The sequence below is a fragment of the Thermobia domestica genome, chromosome 8 (assembly GCF_964235325.1).
Source record: "Thermobia domestica chromosome 8, izTheDome1.hap1.1, whole genome shotgun sequence".
Taxonomy (NCBI): domain Eukaryota; kingdom Metazoa; phylum Arthropoda; class Insecta; order Zygentoma; family Lepismatidae; genus Thermobia; species Thermobia domestica.
The window spans coordinates 9,981,531-10,003,491 of NC_137461.1; the positions used below are offsets into that span (position 1 = coordinate 9,981,531).

A 21,961-nucleotide genomic window follows, 5' to 3' on the forward strand; every position below is an offset into this window, starting at 1 on the left:
TGACTTTTTAATTTAACTCGCGCCCAAACGTCTGGCGTCCAAATGGCTTCGCGCCCAAACGTCCAGTGTCCAAACGGCGGGGCCCAAACGTCCGCGCCCAAACGTCACGTACCGGTCGGTAAACCATACAGGCAGTCTTATTGTTCGAAGCAAGTTTGAAACGGCGAGGGGTCGTCCCTTTACTGATGCCTTTATAGAAGGGGTATGGGAGTAAAAACAATTTAATGTTTCTGAAAATGAATTAGAAAACGAGTTTTATTGGAGACGGTAGCTTCTTGACACTAAGACGAAACATATAGCACACAAATGCAGGTGACCCAAAAGTCTTTCGGCATGTGTTTGACCCAATCCATCCCAGAGATGCATACTACCGGGATCAGCAGTAACTGTGCGAACTGACGAAATCGTCCAAATAATGGTGGAGTTTGTATAAGGAGCTCACTAAAATTGCTCATCTCGTTCTACCCAGAATGCGGGCAAACGAAAAGTCTGTGTGCAGGTTGACCTCCATAGTCTCAGTTAATATTGCAGAGTAAAACAGCGCAGAGATATGAAAAAAAAACATTTGATGTGGATCCAGGATTTTTCAAGCAGTGTAACAGATAAAAAAAAATGAAATGAAATGTTTTAGTTTTGCGTCCAACGTTTATGCCGGTTAGGCTAAAGGAGACGGTGATGATGAGTAATGAATGAAATGGTGGAATGAAGAAAGTAGGAGGAAACGGAGAACCCCGAGAAAACCCACGCACACGCTGTTTGTCCGCCACAAAGTTTACTTGGCAGGGCTGGGATCGAACCCGGGACCCCAAGCACCAGAGGTGAACGCTGAACCACTTTTTTTTTTTTTAAATCCTGACTTATTTTCTACTTCAACCATTTTTCAGGACTACTAGACACGACAGGGACACGAACACAGAAACATCGAGGATAGTTAAAATTCCATCCTTGCTACTACAGAGGGACTCGAACCCTCAATGGGCTTCACCTCACGATCATCAGCCTAACGCCTCAGACCGCTCGGCTACACCCACCGGCTACCAGTGAGCCACCGCGGCCCCAGTGTAACAGATGCTTTTAGTGCGAATCACTCACAAATCACGCGAGCTAGGAATGGAAGGGCCAAAGCCAAAGCCGTAGCTAGGGGGAGGGGGCGAGCGGGGCGGTCACTGAGCGGTAATGGCTCAGTAGTAGAGCGTTCACCTGTGGTGCATCGGGTCATTGCTTCGATCTTAGCTTGAGCCACGTCAGCTTTGTGGTGGACAAACATCGTGTGCGTGGGTTTCGTCGGGGTTCTCCCGTTTCCTCTTACTTTCTTCTCTCCCCCATTTTCATTCATTTCTCATCAAATCACCACCGTCTCCTTTAGCCTAGCTGGCATATTCGTGGGGCGTAAAACTTAAAGATTTCATTTCGTTTCATTTGTATAGCCCCGAAAAAATACAAACAAACAAAAATTGGAACTAAAACAATTTGTCTATAAAGGAGAGACCCCTCCAGCCCACAAGAGAACAAGATGTGCGGATTTTTTTAGTCTATTGTGCTTTTATTGTTATTTTTTGATTTGTTTTATTTTAATAGTTTTTTTGGTTTTGCTTTTTTTTCAAAAATATTTTCAAAGACACTGCCATCGGACAATACGAACAATGGACACACACACAACAGCCGGCTAAAATGGGTTCACTTCCACCCCGATGGAATTTGACGTCCGCACACCATCCATTTCCCAAGACTTCCAAATCAACCATTTTGGATACCACTCTATGCAGTCCTCGTAGATGCGCATGCGCTTCACTCCTCTGTCAAATGGCTAGGGTCCATTCATGTTTCAAGTCACACATCCAATTCAGAAACAGGCCTTAGCAAGGCTGGCTTCCAGAAAAAGCAGTCCACATCCAAGGCTTATCTTTGTACTTTGCTCCAGGCCGGTAGCCAGCCCAAATATGTAGGAGGAGCCGGCCGAAATTAGAGGGGCCCGATCCAACCATATTATAGTTCATTACCATATTATAGTTCATTTACAAGCCTACCGTGAAACATTTAGGAGTCTGCAAAAATTTAGCGGGTCCCGGCCCCCCTAGACCCCCTGGATACGGGCCTGCTTTGCTCGATTGCAGGTATCCAGCCCAAATGTGTATGAGTGTCAAGCTGAAATTAGGGGGGCCCGATCCAACCATATTATAGTTCATTTACAAGCCTACCGTGAAAGATTTAGGGGGCTGCAAAAATTTAGGGGGTCCCGGCCCCCCTAGACCACCTGGATACGCGCCTGCTTTGCTCGATTGCAGGTATCCAGCCCAAATATGTAGGAGGGGCCGGCTAAAATTAGGGGGCCCGATCCAACCATATTATAGTTCATTTACAAGCCTATCGTGAGAAATTTAGGGGTCTGCAAAAATTTAGGGGGTTCCGGACCCCTTAGACCCCCTGGATACGGGCCTGCTTTGCTCGATACCAGGTGATCAGCCCGACACAAGCCCAACCTGAAGAAGCAGTGGACGATTGCACTTCCTTAGAATTGGCCAATGGGAGCGCCACATCCCGACACCGGGATATTTTCTTTCGAATTGTGTAAAATTTTAAAAATATACAGTGTTATGATCCCATTGAAACATCCGTCCAGTAAATAACAAGTCTGAAAGCACAGAACGATTATAAAAACACTGAAAAAACATTTTTATATTTCCAAGGAAACGTTCCAACAATATATTAACTCGCTTTTTTAGAATTTTTCCCGTGAGCATGCAACTAAACACATTAGCAAAATTTTTGTTCAGTAGAATAAGTTTTTAATGCTCTTTAGATTTAACATAGATTATAAATGGACATCACATAATACACACTGCAGTTAATGAAAGCCACGGAAGCATATTACAAATCTTTATCAAGTATGGACGACCAATAATTGTGTGTTTTATCATTGGACTCAGATATTTCGAAAAAATGTATGCAGCCTACTTGAAAGCTCAACTTGGAACACAGGAACTTCAATTTCCGTAAAATGTAACTAACAGTAAGAAGCAATGGCTAACCCTGTTCCTCCTTTCGCACCTCGAAAAGAGAAAGTCCTTTATGTGAAAAAAGGACAAACGTTTTTACCAACCAAACGCATTGTAAAAGAAGTTCGGCAGGTGCATTTATTGAAACTGAACAGTCCATTGTTGGCCGCGGTGCGTAATAACGATGTTTTAGAAACAGAACATCAACTTGCAGATGGTTGTGATGTGAATGAGGTAACGCCTGATCATTTTGAAAATTCGTTACTACATATCGCAGTCGATAACAACAACCAACTCATTGTACAAATACTCATCAAACATGGAATATTAATAAATTCAGTGAACAAGTTTGGCCAGACGCCACTGGTTCTTGCTGTGTTGGACCGAAACTATACAATAGCTGAAATTTTGCTTCAAAACGGTGCTAACCCAAATCTTCCTAACCCATTTGGCCATACTCCACTTCACTTAGCATCACGTGTGGGTGACGTCGACATGTGTAGATTGTTGCTACGTTATAATGCTAACCCCAGCCGTAAGGATATGTTAAATGATACACCGGCCGACTTAGCTGCAGCAGGGAATCATTTGCAGACCTTGGAGTTACTTGAGGCGCATGGTGGAAGGAGGTCTTCGAACAGAATGAGTGTTCAAACAACTTCCAAGCATTAACAACTTAAACAATACGAAATATTTTCTTAATCATCATTTAATATGTTTCTTCTGTTAAACAAAAATCAACTCACATATCACATATTCAGTCCTGCTGTATAAAATACTGATAGCAATAACAAAGAGAATTTCTAATTTTTTTATTTAATTATTTTTACTTTTTTGGGTATATTACCAGCATCTATGTTAGAGATGGTGCTTTTAAATTCCGGCTTTCTTTAAGATAAATTATAGACTTTCAGTCAAGCGGCTACAGCACAATCTCTTTCTGTCTTAGGATCATAATTCATACCTCGTTTTTTCACAATAGAGCAGCGTTTCCCAACCGGTGTGCCGCGGCACACTGGTGTGCCGCGAATGGGCCTCTGGTGTGCCGCGAGAAAATCGAAACAAATTACTAATTCTATAGGAACCAAATTGCAAGACATAGGGAAAAATGTATATTTGTATTTCAAATTACTATGAACCTCTACTATAATTCTACAATTTTAAGTTTCATATTGTGTTACTTTTCTATACATTTTTAATGTTGAAAAACGTGTTTATCATTGTCATGACCATTATTGCTTCTTTATTGTTGCAGACTATTTCGTAACTTGAAATTTTAACATATCATTCAATAAATTCAACAAAGCGAACATGCATACAAATTACCTACATATGTGTTTTAAAAGTATAGGAGATTTGTTCATTTGTTCGTTATTTAGTGAACTCCCCTTTTAGTTAAAGGTTAGATACAGTTGTCGAAAGAGTTGAGTTGATTTTGAATTTAACGTCCCTTTCAGCAGCGAGGCTATATGAGATGTGGACCTACTGATTAACGTGGAATCCGAACCACATGAGCTCCCGTCGGGAATCGAACCCGCGTCTCCCACGCCAAAGGCGCATATGCTAACCGCTTAGCCACGGAGGAGCTCAGTTGTCGAAAGAGAAAGTGGATTTTTAAAAACCCGAGTCCTATATTTCATTGCTATTGTTTACTATTTTAAAATTAGAATGAAAAATAAGCATAAAGATTTACCACGGGGGAAAATCAGTGATCGAGCTTTCTTCTCTGTAAGAAGGAAATCAGTAATCACATTAAAACACCACGGTATTTTATATTTACAAATAATGATAGTAATAGTAATAATTACAAATAATATATATATATATATATATATATATATATATATATATATATATATATATATATATATATATATATATATGGGTGTGCCGCGAGAATTCAAGTTACACCTGTAGTGTGCCGCATGTTGCAAAAGGTTGGGAAACGCTGCAATAGAGCAACCTTTCAAATGGTACCATTTACATTTCCCTATCATATCCCTGACATTGGAAATTTTGACAGAAATCAGGATTTTTTCTCTGATTTTTTTTAAAAAATTAAGTCCCTCTGGCCCCCTGTGTTAACGCAGACATATAAAAATCAACTGAAAATAATAAGGGGTGTACTAAATGTGTGTACAAAAGGTCAAACTTCTATCTTGAATAGTAAGGAAGGGAAAAATATTTACCAATGATCCCCACAATGCCCCATATTGCCTCGAAAGACCCTGATCTCAGGTTAAAAAAAAAAAAAAAATCCTCAGACATCCCTATTTATCCTGAGGTCATGTTTTGTACCTCAATCTCTTCACAATAGAACAGCCTTTCAAACGGTGCCAATCTCATGTCTCCATCGTGTATCTGAGGCGGGAAAAATCGAAAAAAAAAGTTTTGTTAAAATATCCCTTTCTTTACTTTTCTCCCCTTCGGACTCCTCCTGTGTTAACGCATAGAACTGAAAAATATATGATAAATACCACTCAGTGGACTGAATGTTTGTGCAAAATTTCAACTTTCTAGGTGCAAAACTAAGCCCGCCAAAAATTAATAAAAATAGGCCTAACCCATTCTTTTTAGAATCTCAGGTAAAAATTTCCTGAACATTACAATTTATCCTAGAACCATGGTTCGTACCTCATTCTCTTCAGAATAGAATATCCGTTCAAACGGTACCATTCTCATGCTTCCATCATGTATCTGAGGCGTGAAAATCGCGAAAGAGAGATTGTTAAATATCGCTTTTCTTTACTTTTTGGGCCCTCGGAACCCCTCCTTTGTTAACACATGGATCTGAAACATACACGATCAATACTACTCGGTGGACTGAATGTTTGTGCAAAATTTGAATCTTCTAGTTGCAAAAGTAAGGCCACCAAAAGTTATAACAATTTTTTAAAGTTATGACGTCATCACCTCCTATGTCTTGACACAGAAAGGCGTGAAACCATACGTAACGTGTTCTTTAAAACTTCTAGATTAAAAAAAAAAAAAAAAAGAGATCCGAAGTAAAGAACTTTATTGGTTTTTTTTTAACCCTTAGAGTACCAAGCTTAAAATGTTACGTAAAGTACTAAGCCTGCGTCATTTTGACCCAGGCGTGTTTTTAGTTAAATGTATATCAAGATCGATTCACGGAGTTGAAATTTCCAATAGGGCAATGCAATACAATAAAAAGGGCAATGTACATGATCCTTCATTAATTTTATACACTGCATATACACTGTCAGTGGCGGCTCGTGACACCTTCAAAAAATATCTGAATTATAGTACTGTAACATTAGAAATTTATTCATAGAAATACGCTTCTTTGTTAGGAGTAATTAATGTCACACATGGTATTTTGATTACACCTGACAGTTCTTGCAGAGCGGTTTGCTGGTGCAGTGTGCTTTGCATGCAAACTTGTGGCAGTTACACAATTTTGACTGTGAAGAATCACGTTTCTTGCTAAAATTAAAACCAGATATTGTAGGGAATTGAACAACAATGTAGCAATTGCTGAGAAAGGAATGTACAGCGGTAAGTGTGGAGGGGGGAAAGGGTGGGAAAAAAGAGTTTGCTAAAATAAAACTTTCTATTACTCTCTCCCCAATCAAAGCTCGGTAGAACTGGTAAGTGATTGTTTCAGGTAAAATAAAAAGACCGTTTCAATCAGCAAAATATTAATATACAAGTTTCTGAGAACTTTATGTATTTAGAAACATCCACTACAATCTTTGTACACAGCCTGTCTCGCTTACTTAAAATGTCTTCGATTTGGGAACGTAGCAGAAACCACTTTTCTAGATACTTACTGCAGCAAGAATCGTGTAGTTATCAGCGCATTCTCCTTCGTCCACCTCCAAGCACAACGTACAAATGGATTGTAAGGTAATACCAGTTGCCTATAGGGTAATCGCTTTCTTGGGGTGCGCAAAGTGTAAAGTTATACGAGTAATGACAGCGCATTTTGGCGGATGCTGGAAACTGTCTGGGACATCTTGAGCCTCGTTCTGTAGCGGTTTGCTTTGTTCAACGAAAATTTTGTTTTACAGTATTTTGCAACAGTCGGAATAGCTACTATAAATACCTGTTGCATTATTTGCGTTATGAAGGCTCTTACAGACTGAGGCTCCTCTCTTGGCCAATCGCCTACTTCCGCGTTCTTTATTTCTCGCACAACCGTCATTTACTCTAGTGAGTCGAGATATCACTTATCCAAAGCAAAATGTAGGATCACTTCACGCAGCACATAAAGGTAGAATCGTTTCTCCATAATAACTAATAAGATAAAATAAATCTACTTGAATTATCAAGTAGACAATTTGAATATCGAGCAAACGAAATAAAAAATTAGCTTGAACTATCAAGATGTAAAATTCTGTATATTCATTGGTTGGTTGGAATAGGTCCCTTTCAGCACCGAAGCTATAGCAGATGTGGACCTACAGTTTTTTTTTTTTAAGATTTGATCGAAACCACGTAATGTGTTGAAATTTGTCAAACTTCTTTCACCGGGAATATAACCAGGGACCCCATTCACCCAAGTTGCGTTCGCTAGCCAGTAGATTATAAAGTGATATAAAGTACTGTAGTTGCTTCATAAGAAATCAATGTCCATTTCCGATACAGAGGATAAATTACACACTAAAAACATTATTTGGATTGCATCCAAGGCTTGATACACCCAATGGGGATTAAACCCCGAATATATGCACAGAAATCACGATCATTAACAACTTTGCTACGAAAGAATATTCGGCCTACAATAGTTCTAAAGTCAAAAGTAAACTTTAAAAAATTAGAGTAAATGTTATGCTATAATCAGGGTACCTACTATTTCAGACAAATAAAATTCCCTGACTTTTCCAGGTTTTCCAGACCAAAAAAAAAAAAAAAAAAATCAGGCTACATTTTAGTGAAATTAAGTAACAGATATTCTCTAAACACTTGTAGTTTTTAATAATATCTGTTCTCTTAGTTGCGACAGCTTTTATAAAACTATGAACAACGTGTAAATGAGTACTTATTTATTCCTAGCAAGAACAATATTGGTAAATACAATGTATTTTTTTGGTGGCGTCCCGCTTCTCGCTTCAATACAACTAATATATATATATATATATATATATATATATATATATATATATATATATATATATATATATATATATATATATATATCGGGTGTTGCAAAATAAGTGTTACAACTCTTGGGAGATGAATCCTGCCACTGAGACAAGAAAAAAAGTTCTCTTGAACTTTCGGCTATCGGACATAGTTTCAGATCTACAAGGTGCCGAAAGCGTGGGAAAATGACTTTCGGACGCCAATAGTTCGGAAACTATCCAACGTAAAGAGAGCGGGTAAAAAATTCACTGAAGAAGCCATACCTGCTATATTGAATTTTGCATGTTTCACAATCCTACCATGCACGCGCAAGGGATTCCCCAAAGGAACGTAGGGAGTCCCGGATAATGTGCTAAATGAAAGTTGGTCTAAATGGATATGAATTGATGGGGTTTCTACCAGGTAACAATAATTCGTTTGTATTAAGTCGATATCTGGAACAAATACAAAATGGCGGACACTTACATGCTCGTTGTGTGTGGTTGCATAATCGCCAGGTACGGATGCTGGCCATCAATGAAGTTCTGGGTATTAAGTGTAGCGAATTTGTACTCAAGTGCTCTAGAAAGACATTTGGAGTGTCGGTAGAGCACAACAGATGGAGCAGGGTGATTCACATGTGTGGAACACGTAACGAAAAATGCCCAGAAATGCACTCATACTCAGTAAACGTGAGTTCAAAGCGTCGGAAATGTAAGGATTAGCGTCAAGAACATGAAAGTCAATTCACCAATAATATTCCCTCAAACCGACGCAATATGATGTGCACGGTTGCATACCAATAAGGATGCAACAAGTGAGGATAAGTTGAAATTGTGCAAGGGACTCACTAAGAAACTGGGTAAACTAAATGAATGTCTCTAGTGGGATCGCATGATCAATATTGAAATGTGGCCAATGTGTGTGTTGATATCGACATGTGGCTAATGGACAAATGTCAACATGTGCCACTACTGCTGGGACACCGTCTCACATGCGAAAACTAGGAAAATAACGTTGTACATTCTGCTATTACATCTGGTGCACTTTCTGGTAGAACGTAACTAGAACACGATTGTATCAATGTCCCACTTTGTTTGGGACATTGTCCCACAGTCGACACATATGGAAAGAAATCTCTTAATTAATGGTTCAAATTGTGATAGAGCGTGAAAATAACAAGCTTGTATCATGTCTCACGTCTTCTGGGACATATGACGTACTCGATATCAAAATACCTCCAGAAATATGTATCTTACACACAGTACACATACCAAGAGAAAGACGAAAATGAACCAATTTGGCACATGTAACACTACAGCTGGAACACCATACACATGGAAAATAAAACGACATGAGAAATAGGAAGAAATGTCTTAAAGCTCTGATTGTTTACAACTGTGCAGTAGGAGTAACAAAATGTAACACACAAGCATGTCGGGAGGCTGTACAAGAGCGCTTGCCAAACAAAGTGGGTACTCCTCAAAGAAATGTATACAGAGAAAGTCAGGCTCCCTCGAGCCTCAGGGCTAGAGCGCTCGCTTTCGCTCGCGTGGTCGCAGTTTCCAATCCTACTGGGAGCCCACGGCCTCAGATTCAAGACCCGAGTAGTTATTTTCCTATTTTTCCCACGTGGTACGGTGTCCCAGCAGTAGTGGCACATGTTGACATTTCTCCACTAGCTACATATCGATATCAACACACACATTGTCCGCATTTCAATATCGATTATGTGATCCCACTAGAGACATTCATTTAGTTTACCCAGTTTCTTAGTGAGTCCCTTGCACAATTTCAACTTATCCTCACTTGTTGCATCCTTATTGGTATGCAACCGTGCACATCATATTGCGTCGGTTTGAGGGAATATTATTGGTGAATTGACTTTCATGTTCTTGACGCTAATCCTTACATTTCCGACGCTTTGAACTCACGTTTACTGAGTATGAGTGCATTTCTGGGCATTTTTCGTTACGTGTTCCACACATGTGAATCACCCTGCTCCATCTGTTGTGCTCTACCGACACTCCAAATGTCTTTCTAGAGCACTTGAGTACAAATTCGCTACACTTAATACCCAGAACTTCATTGATGACCAGCATCCGTACCTGGCGATTATGCAACCACACACAACGAGCATGTAAGTGTCCGCCATTTTGTATTTGTTCCAGATATCGACTTAATACAAACGAATTATTGTTACCTGGTAGAAACCCCATCAATTCATATCCATTTAGACCAACTTTCATTTAGCACATTATCCGGGACTCCCTACGTTCCTTTGGGGAATCCCTTGCGCGTGCATGGTAGGATTGTGAAACATGCAAAATTCAATATAGCAGGTATGACTTCTTCAGTGAATTTTTTACCCGCTCTCTTTACGTTGGATAGTTTCCGAACTATTGGCGTCCGAAAGTCATTTTCCCACGCTTTCCGATAGCCGAAAGTTCAAGAGAACTTTTTTTCTTGTCTCAGTGGCAGGATTCACCTCCCAAGAGTTGTAACACTTATTTTGCAACACCCGATATATATATATATATATATATATATATATATATATATATATATACGTGTGTGTGTATGTGTGTGTGTGGTTAAATACAAAAAGTTGGAATGACAAAATTCGTAATAATACACAAGAAATGCGTATAAAGATTTTACATTTCATATCACATACTTGTGAGGCACACTCAGTTACATAAACTGAACTATTCAAGTTATTTACTTCTATTAGATTTTTTTATTATTGCAGGACATGAAGTAAGGCTAATACATACACAACAATACACAAAGATATATGGATACTAACAAGAATGTCGTTGCGAGATACAAGTACCGACAAACATTGTGGATTTTACTATTCTAGATCAGCGTTTCCCAACCAGTGTGCCATGAATGGGCCACTGGTGTGCCGCGGGGAATCGAAACAAAATTATTAATTTTATAGCAATCAAATTGCCAAACGTAGGGGAAAATGTACCTATATTTGTATTTCACATTACTATGAACCTCTACTATGAATCTACAATTTTAGGTTTCATACCGTGTTACTGTTCTGTACATTTCTAATGTTATTGCTTCTTTATTGTTGCAGACTATTTCGCAACTTGAAAATTTAAAATATCATTCAATTCTCTCGACAAATAACCTACAATTGTGTTTTAAAAGTAAAAGAGATTTGTTTGTTCGTTCGTTATTTAGTGATCTTCCTTCTTAGTAAAAGGTTGGATACAGTTTTTAAAAAAGAAAGCGTATTTTTAAAAACTTGAGTCCAATATTTCATTGTATTTGCTTTCTATTTTTAAATTAGAATGAAAAATAAGCATAATGATTTACCACGGGGACAAACCAGTGTTCGAGCTTTCTTCTCTGTGAGAAGGAGATCAATAATCACAGAAAAAATACCACTGTGTTTTATATTTACAAATAATATATATAAGTGTGCCACGAGAATCCAAGTAACATCCATAGTGTGCCGCAAGTTGAAAAAGGTTGGGAAACGCTGTTCTAGATTATACAAGTATTCTATATTTAGTATTTCTATGTAAAATACTAAATACAGAATATATTTTTTATAATCTACAACACTAAAATCTACACGAGAATTCCAATTATGAACATGTTACTGGATTTTCTTTCAACATTTTTCATGTGTTTAACTTCGTTGATTTCTTTTGCTACTTTCTCAAGGATTTTTTCCTACTTTTTCTTCAGTTCTTCCATCTCTGCAGCTGCTCTCTTTCTTTCTTTCTTTCGAACGATTTTTCTCTGCCTCAGTTGTTGTCTGCTTCCTTCTGAGATTATCTTTCCATTTGACATTTTCTTTTCTTTTTTTTTCTGGAAAATTAATTGTTTTAAGATTGGCATTGCCTAAATACCTCCGTGGAACGTGACAACGTCATGTACTATTCTCCGCAAAAGTAAAGACTCTTCGTGTAGATCCACAAGAAACTCCTTATTTAATGAGGAACTGCGTTCAATGGAAGCGTTTCCGTGTAATAACACTAGAATGTTCTTAACGAACGTTGAAAAGTTTCTGCTGATGTTAGTGTTGTCAAGATGAAGAATCAGTGATCTAAACGATCCTTAGTCACGTCAAAAGTCTTCATTCTTCTGATAATTAAATCTTCAGTACAAATTTCACTGTAGAGTTGTTTCACTTTCATCAGCAGCAGCACAAGACATTGAAGATTCTCTACAAGCACTTCCAATGTCTACGGTTATTTGTTCCTCTCCAAGTCTCTTCTTTACAACTGAATCAGGAGAGAGGCATGCATCACCATAAGTAAGTTTCTACTTCAATGACAATTTACACAGAATCTTTTTACAAAAACCTGTTAAAATATGCAAACAATCTCTCCGAAAACGAAGGATATCTAGTTCAGATAACTACTCTGATTTTTAATGCTCTACATGTTGCAAATCCGACATCAACTTGTGCAGCCGAACAGAGATCCTTATACCACCTTCTAGGCAAACTTTCATCAGGTCTTCAGAACTTCCTGCTTCAGTCACACTTGGATTTTTAAACAAATCTAATCATAAGGGACTTCGGAATTTTAATGTATTTTACCATAAAGAAAAGGAAGCATTGGTGAGTATTACTGAAATTTCCTTTAAAAAAAAAAAAATGCTTGATTGTCTGAAGCAACGGTTTGGAAGAAAGCTAATTTAGCTGCAAGCAAAGATTCTTTCAGACATGATTTAACAAGATTTGAAGCTTTCCTGGCGGCGTATATGATAAAGTTCTTCTTGGGGAATCAGCCAGGTGAAAACTGGTGGATAGGCCAACGTTTCGAGAGTTGTCATCGTTCTCATCATCAGGGCAATTATGTAGAGATCAGCGGATATAAGTAATATATACTCTGGGCTGGGGAGAATGCTGGTTCCTGATTGGCTGCAAATGCTGGTTCCTGATTGAATCTGAAAACTGGAGCTGTGATTGGCTGGCTATGTTCCGTAGTCCGTGGTACTGATTGGCTGAGGGTTATCTGGATGTTTGTGAGTCATTTTCTTTGCTGTGGTACTGATGACCGGGTTCCACAGGGGGCTGAGTTGAAATCCAGTGTCTCTATTAACGTTGTTCGGTTCATGAACTATGGCAAGAGATTCGGCTACTATTCTGGTCCAATAATTGGTGCTCTTAGTAATGATGGATGTGTCCTTAAATAAAACTTTATGGCCTTCTGTTAATTTTAAAGTAGTCACAAGATGGTTCTCGATTACTATCCGAAACTGAATCGACATAAGTGTACTTCTTCAAGTGTGGTAATAATCGCTGAGCTCTGTTTATTACGGGGGGTGCGGTGGCTCAGTGACAGAGTGCTCACCTCCGGTGTTTGGGGTCCCTGGTTCGATCCCAGCTCGCGCCGTATGAACTTTGTGGTGGACAAACACCGTGCTTGTGGGTTTCCTCCGGGTTCTCCCGTTTCCTTAAGCTTTCTTCATTCTACCACTTCAGTCATCTCTCATCATCACCGTCTCCTTTAGCCTAACCGGCATAACCGTGGGGCGTAAAACTTAACGATTTCATTTAATTTCATTTTCTCTGTCTATTACATTCACGTTTTCTATAACAATATAAGCACTCCCTAGAACAGAAAATGATCTTATTAAAAAGTTACAAGCATACCAAAAATATTCACAGATTTTATCTGCAAAATAATAATAAACATCACAAAACACAACGGAACGCCAAACTGCGCTGAAAATCGAATACGAAGGAAATGGAATAGGAATTTTAATCTAAGTAATGTAGGTACGCATTATATTATAAATTAGTTAACCACACATACAGAGTTAGCGTGGCTCAATGAAAACTTGACCCATGACCCTCTGACACTCCACCCACCGTGACCCACGACCCACCTTGACCCCACTCTGACCCACAACCCACCATGACCCATCACCCAGTGACCCACTCTGACCCACAACCCACCATGAACCCCTCTCATCCACTGTTACCTACTCTGACTCACCAAAATCCATCGTCATCAACTCTGAACACGATCCACGGCCTCTTCTGTACTGACTAAAGAGTTTACACTTGTAATAAAACAAGACTGTGAAATTGTCACTAATCGGAGTTTGAATTTCTAGTCAACCGTTCATGTACCACTCTGTTAAAATAATGATGGATCTGAGCTTTACGACATAAAATGGTAAAGTGTTTGTCAGTGAGGAAATTGAAACAGTCCGAGGTGGGGGAAATTAGTGTATGCCTAAAATATATTTGTACTAAGAGAGTATTCTTGCAAGTGTTAATTTCTGAACGCATTCCAAAAGAAACTTCTATTCGCAGGAAAATACCCCTGTACAATATGGAAAAGGTTATGGTTTCTCAGTTCACAGTATTTTTCTCACAAAAGACTTGAAAAATCAGTTTTTCATAGTGTACAAAGGTGCTCAGGTGCCCTATGTGAGAGCATCTTCATAAAGTATGCTCATAATTTGTGTAATTACTAAAGCACCACGTTAAATTTAAGTTACAAATATGCATAATTGTAATTATTATGAATATCTTTTCAAAGTGGTTTACCTAAAGCAAAGAAGAGACTTATTACAAATTAGGTACGAAGTTGAATAACACAAATAAGCTATTAGTAATACATTTTCCATAACTCGTAATTTTCCAGTAATAAAACAAATCTGAAATCGGGTTTATTTCCTGTTGGTAACTTCGTGGTAAATCATCCGCAGCGGAATGATGTCCATCCTTCAGCCAAGAAATAACTAGCTCGTCTACTTTGAGCTTGTCTAGCGGTGGGCCATTAACATTGATGATCAACAAGTTAGACAATGTTTGAGCATTTAATCTATTTCTAATATCAGTCATCTGTAAATTTATAAGGGGAAATCCCCGTTCGCATTCTGTCGTGGAAATCGATAATACTTCTACCCGATTTCTGAAACTCCTCATCGACAATCTGCTTGTTAGACTTAAGTCTGATAACGATTTTTCTTGGTCAGTTTTGAAACACTCAGCAAGAAGTATCATCTCTCTATCACCATATAACATCTTTTCCATATCGATCATGTCAGTTGGCAATGTCGACTCATGGAGAACAGACACTTCATCTACCACGCTTTCGATAGGGAATCTTGTCAATAAATTATCAATTAAAACCTGATAAACTGATGGTTTCTTATTTGTTTATAAATTTAATTTTTGTAATTACACATGAACTTTTGATGCCATAACAAAGTTCCCTCCCCCATCTAGAAAGCGAAAGGGAACGAGGTTCCTGGAAAGTGTTCAGAGGTGAATGGGAATTTCCCTCCTTCTTCCCCTTCAATTACCACACTGATGTTTACCATGTGCCAAATTACGATGAATTTCAATTAAATTTTCACAGTATAATTATTTCCTTGTTGAATTATCGATACTTTTCAGTGGAAAAAAGGATGAAATGTGAAGTTCCAAATCAAGGTAAGTAGACCAACGTAAAGAAAAAAAAACTGTAAAATTTTCCATATAATTATACGTACAATCCAAACTTAAAATTTCCGTGTAATTAAGCTTACAGTACAAATTTTGTGCCTATTTTTCTCACATCTTTATGGGTTGATTGCCCTGTGCTGTAAGCGCTCCATATAATAAACATAAGCTTCAGCAATTATTATAGTAGAAAGCATTATGAAGCCAAGCACTATATTTTTTTGTTTCTGATTTTTTTTTCTTAAATAACATCGATCGTTTTCGATCATTTTTACACACCAATTTTCCCTATACAGAAAGTGCTCCCTCCCCATAAAGGAGAATTTAAAAAAATCCTAGGACACATTCTGTTTATTTTCAATAAAGAGTTAATAAACTAAATTTCAGCTCTGTAAGTTTAACGGCATGCGAGATACTCATTTTTTTTCGCAAAAATTCGGATGTTCACTAGGATATTATGTATTATAATGAAAGCAATATAACATCCCAGTTTGGATTAAGGCCTAACTATATACGGTACCAAAAGTAATTTCATTTCACTTTGCAATTTGATCGTGATGATCAGGCACACATAGTTACATTCAATTTTTTATATAATAATTTATATATTACAGTGATTCAAAAATGTATTTTTTCCAGTAGTTAGCTCCTTTTAAAACTCTCAGGTTTCGAAAGCCAAGTAGTAGTATAAGTCCTATTGCTATTATTACAATTAAAAATAACAATATCCAAAAGTGCCTGAAGTTCATTTTTTTACTTGGTTAGATATACTCACGTCAGGTAAGTAGACAGAAACAAATGGAAAAGGAAGGGAAACGAAAGTCTTGAAAGTAAAATGAAGACAAATTTACCAGTCTTCAGAAGATACTGTCTACAATGCAGTGAGCAGAGTGGGTCGGTAGATCATACTGACTTAGTGGGTCGCTGTGGGTGGTGGGTCACAGTGGGTCACATACTGTTGACCCACGACCCACACAGAAAACTTAACCCACTTGACCCACTGATCAACGGACCCACTCCATCTCTGCACACATAGTTAGGCTCTTACATATCGCTACATTAATATCAACAAGATCGGAACAAGTGTTATTTAGACTTTATTGTCCTCCTCCCTGGCTACATAGCCTAGAGGACATGAGGACAATTTTTAACGTGGAGACCAGAAACCATGAACTCCAGACGCAAGAGTTGCCAACTTCTTTCAGAAGTCTTTTCATTGTATGATGATTTCTGCTGTAGCGAAAAGTTGTTTTCCAAACATTGTACAGATAAAATGTAAAAGCAATGAAATAAACCTAACTTTATCAAAAATTTCCAGAATATACAGAAAACTCCCTGACTTTTCCAGAAATTATAAAATTCCATGACTTTACCAGGTTTTCCATGTTTTCCAGACTAATAGACACTCTGTGTAATATAATATTACGTATTTATATATTTTTAATTACACACAATTTATTTCGAGACTACTGAAACGATATTGACACTTGGCCTTGGACAAAAGTATGTTGATCGATAAGATGATTTTCGACTCGAGACGAGAAGTGCTACTTGTCAGAGCAATCGAGACCGAGACTGTAGTAAGTCTCGTCTCGATGCCATCCCTATTCGATACCGAATGCGTCGATTCCGAGCTATGCACAGAGAGAATATTCGCGCGCATTTAGAAGGAAAATATGTAGATCTAGTCTACAGGCAGCTTTCTCGGCGCTATATGCCTTCTGCATCTGAATGAACCCCCCAAATTTACAGAGAAATCGGCGCTCTTCAGGACAGTTACTCCGATTTGGAGTTCGAAACTGAAAATTACTAAATAAGTTTATTGTATGTTATTGCTCTATTAGTAGTGTTATACTTATTTCTATAATTACCAGCTGCATACGGAGCAATAATTTTAAAGATAAAAAATGAAAATTTTGTTCTCTGAAGATGGCAACTCTGAACCTGGCTAACCTCACTAGTCCTTTCCACCTCCACATACAGTGCCGCTTACAACATCAAAAGCAGCCAACAACAACCAGTTTCTTAACTTAACTCTTCTCCTCACCTGACTTCCTCACACACCGAAATAAATTCTCCAATCCACCCGGTAAATTTCCAAAAATTGAGCCGACGAAATAGCACTTAACCCCGTTATTATGTAAGAGTGATAACATGATTGTAACCAACAATGTAACATGTATCTCACTATATAACAAGAAATCAAGAATACACATAACTATAAGGATATAGAGTCTTCACACTGTAAAAAAAAAATCGTTGTGTTATTTCAACGACATGTCTATGTGTTAATGCAATTGTGTTAAAATATAACACAAACATGTCGTTAGAACCACTCACTCTCCATTTACATTTGTGTGTCAAATGCAGGTAGTTGAAATGACACAGCCTGTGTGTTGAATGAACACAAGACTAGATTCTTCAGTGTTGTTTCCTGCGTGATTGCGAAATATGTTGGACATCAAATTATAAAGGGTTATGTACTGAAGCTACAATCGAACATAGTAGAAAGAAATACTTAAATAAATCCAGGTATTCTCAAAATGTCAACATGCAAACAGCGCGGTGTGTTTTCAATTATTTTATATAATGTTTCTGAAGAACTATGTCAACAGCAAGAAACAACACCATATTACTGTGTCACTCCTACACTGCGCTAGAGCTCAAGGGCTCTATGCAGAGTCGTTTTGACGTATGATTAGCGTCATACTAAAGACCTGACTACAGCAGGAAACATATGCTAGTCGAGCTCTTTAATATGGCACTAATCAGGCGTCAGAACGACTCTGCATAAGGCCCCAAGAATCAACACCGGTTATTGTGCTTCAAAAATGGCGGAAAACAAGTAGAAACACGATTAAGAAGCAATCATATTATAAAGATATTGGTAAGAGTTTCCTATCATTCTTGAACAATATATTGGTGAAGATTGTGTTTCGCACAATCAAGAAAACCATCACAATAAACGATGGGGACGACAAAAAAAAAAAAAAAAAAAAAAAAAAGATTTCTCTAAATGAAGTGTTCTGTAGTTTAGCATTCTTATTTTAAAATTATAATTTCTTTCCTTCCTCGCCCTGTTAACATCTTAACAGGGCATTTCAGAAAAGGGCGCGTTCAGAAACACTTGACGAAAATGACAATGTTCACAAATTAATCTGTTGCAGTTCTTTTCGTTAAGTTCGTTCCTTTTGTTATTTCCGAACGCGATGAATTGATTGTCACGTTTACTAGCTCGTATTCAAAGATGGCGAACCACCATAAGCGTAAGCATACACAACAGAAACTTTTCCAACACAGAAAAAGGGTTACATCATTACCACACGCAGGATTATTTCAAGAACGAAGTAAGTGTCGTAGTAACACAAGTGGAGTCGGACTAACACCAAAAACGGTGATAAAATTGAATTTTAACACAGGGAGAGTTGAATTAACACCAAAACGGTGTTAGTTATATGGCTTTGACCTTAAATTATGAGACAGATGGTGTGTTCAAATAATAAGAAAATGTTGTTGAAATAACACAAGGACTGTGTCATATTAATACTTGACATGGTGTAATATTAACACGAAATAATTCACACTACACACTGTGTTACTTTCTTCGTGTTGATGCCACACCGCCACAAGTAACACTCAACACTTTTCCCCACACTACTGACTCTGACATGGTGTCGAATCAACACCGAAAATATTAACACAGATCCGAATTTAACACCAATCAACACCGGTTGTGTTAAAAACTTAACACAACCCCTGTGTTAAACGCCAACACCGCGGGGTCTGTGTTGAATAGCACCACACAGTGGTAGTCACGCTGGAACCACTACCCTGTGTTAAAATTGAGTTGAATTAACATAATCATTTATTACTGTGCACGCCCGACACTAACTTTAGAAACTAATCTTCGGTAACAAGCATACCCACGATCACTAACGCGCCTGTTCCCTACAGCTGTACCCCACGCTACCGTGCAAAACATCCAGCTTCACTCTGTACTAAAGCGGATTAGTACAAAACTATTTTGTAGTAGCTACCTCGTACAAGCTGAACTAGTGGTCACCGTAAAATCATTTGAGGTACTACGGAAAGAGCGCTGATAAAGAATATGTTAGCGAATTATAAAATATTACAATATTATTTCTAATTTCACTCTAAAGAATGAATTGATTAAAGTTAAATTTTACAGTTATATCAACTGGCGAAAGTGCAGTTTGACCAGAACACTCACAGGAACCGATACCTAACCTAACCTAACCTATTACGTACAAATAACGGTGATTCGATTCCTCCAATGCCACATCCTATGACAAAAATAGCGACTAATGTTTAACTGAAGAGGTCCAGGAATTGTTTCTAAATAATATCACAATTTCGATAATTTATGTTGACATTAGGTTAGTTTACTTGGGTTTAGCTTAGTTTAGGGTAGGTTAGGTTAGTTTATGTTACATTATGTTAGTATATGTGTCCAGTATAATTTTCCAAGGAATTATAGAATTTCGCTTATTTCTACTAATATTGGGTTAGTTTAGGTTAGTTCAGGTTAGCTTAGATTAGTTTAGGTTAGAGTTGGTTACGTTATATTAGGTCTAAGTACTTACAACATCCATTTCTCCTGTAAATTTTGTGTTTCTTACGTGCTTCTGGGCCCCTTCTGCTAAACATAACCCAAAATAACTTGTTCTGCTCAAAGTGCTCTTTTACCTAGATCAACTTAAAATTAATTAAAAAATAAATCAGTTTTCTTTCATTTGTAGATAGCGTGTAATTAGTAGATCATACATGTACAAGGAAGTATCTACGCACTGTTAATATCCAAAAATTCTACATTGTCAGTTGTAACAATGAAATGTTTATATTTACCAGTATTCTAAAATCTCATAGTTCCGTAAGGAAACTATGTCATCGTTAGACCTGTAGCGGTTATTCTAAAATATCCTTGCTGTGTAGAAAAACAACTCGTAAAAAATTAATTTTCAACTGTTTGAAGAATGCAACCCCAGGCCTATTGCATATTCAACATCCGTAACCGAAGAAGGCAGCCACTAGGACAAACAGAAGACATTGAACAGCCTACATCTTCAGTTGATGACGAGATTGTTTTAGGTGTAAAACTGTTGAATGCTGTCTATTATCACAACGCCTTGGAAGCAGAACATCTCATGCTACTGGGAGTTGATGTAAACACTGTATCACCTGATATATTTCGAGAGACGCCATTACATGTTGCTGTTGAAGTTAATGATGAATGTATCGTGAAAATGCTTCTCAGAAACGGTGCTGATGTTCATAAGTATAATTTGCTTCATCAAACTCCATTGCATGTTGCTGTATCAAACAAAAATTACATAATTGCCGATCTGTTGCTGAGCAAAGGAGCTGACCCTAATTTTAGGGACCGCATGGGACACACTCCACTTCACATAGCTACCAGGTACGGCGATGTCCGTATGTGTCGTTTGCTCTTCAAATACAACGCCTCTGTTTCGGTGAAGGATATTTTTGGTATAACTCCTTACGATATAACAATTAAGAATTCAAACAAAGACTTACAAATGTTATTCAAACAAAAATTGTAAAGAATATGAATACATCTTAAGTAAATTGTTTTGTGAGCTTCAATTTTTTTTTTTTTTTTTTTTTTTTGTATTTTAAAATATTAAAAACAAACATTACAATTTCTCAACTCGTCTTGACGAAATAAAATGATCGTTACACTAAGTGAGTGACTGGAAGTAAACAATTCCAGTGCCGACAGCTTTTTTTATTTGATATTAGTTGACTGAGCTGATTATTCGTGTGTGCAATCATTGGAAAACTAAATACATGAAAGTGCGTCGGGACCGTAATACAGCAAATTGTGGATGCGTTAAAATATTAAATAATACTTTTGATAAAGTGGATACTTTCAAATACTTATTTAGGATTGATATTAACGGACGAAAATCATATTCACGAAGAAATTAAATGTCGACTAAAAGCAGAGAATTCGTGTTACTATTCGGTTCAAAATCTCTTGTTGTCGCGATTCTGTCGAAGAATTTGAAGCTTAAAATATATAAAACAATAATCATGCCTGTTGTTCTGTATGGTTGCGAAACATGGTTACTCTGAGGGAAGAACAAAGACTGAAAGTATCCGGTATTTGAGAACAGGATCCTGAGAAGAATATTCAGACCCAAGAGGAACGGGAATGGGGAATGGGGAATGGCGGAAACTTCATAACGAGTAACTACATAATTTATACGGTTTACCCAACATTAATAGGGTCGTCAAGTCTAGCAGGCTTAGGTGGGCAGGTCATGTAGCTAGAAAGGAAGAAAGTAGAAACGCTTTCAAAGTCTTGACTGGAAGACCCATCGGAAAACGACCATTAGGAAGACCTAGGCGCAGATGGGAGGACAATATTAAGATGGATCTCGCAGAGATAGGAATA

General features: G+C 37.7%; 3 protein-coding genes across 3 annotated transcripts in view; all 3 read left to right on the forward strand.

Annotated features, from left to right (window-relative positions):
* LOC145691539 (uncharacterized) overlaps positions 1–21,961 on the forward strand; it is a 66,391-nt gene that overhangs the window by 29,601 nt on the left and 14,829 nt on the right. The gene's annotated exons all lie outside the window — the stretch shown is intronic.
* LOC145692680 (uncharacterized) lies at positions 2,713–3,788 on the forward strand. Its single transcript, XM_081768061.1, has one exon. It carries the CDS (start codon positions 3,021–3,023, stop codon positions 3,666–3,668), a length of 648 nt encoding a protein of 215 aa, XP_081624187.1. The 5' UTR covers positions 2,713–3,020; the 3' UTR covers positions 3,669–3,788.
* Positions 20,416–21,117, forward strand: LOC145692681 (uncharacterized). The gene has a single exon (XM_081768062.1). The coding sequence runs from the start codon at positions 20,517–20,519 to the stop codon at positions 21,102–21,104; it is 588 nt and encodes a 195-aa protein (XP_081624188.1). The 5' UTR covers positions 20,416–20,516; the 3' UTR covers positions 21,105–21,117.

Bases quoted from the DNA above. Each gene is read 5' to 3' on its own strand.
- LOC145692681 (XM_081768062.1), top strand. From the start codon at position 20,517: ATGCAACCCCAGGCCTATTGCATATTCAACATCCGTAACCGAAGAAGG.
- LOC145692680 (XM_081768061.1), top strand. From the start codon at position 3,021: ATGGCTAACCCTGTTCCTCCTTTCGCACCTCGAAAAGAGAAAGTCCTT.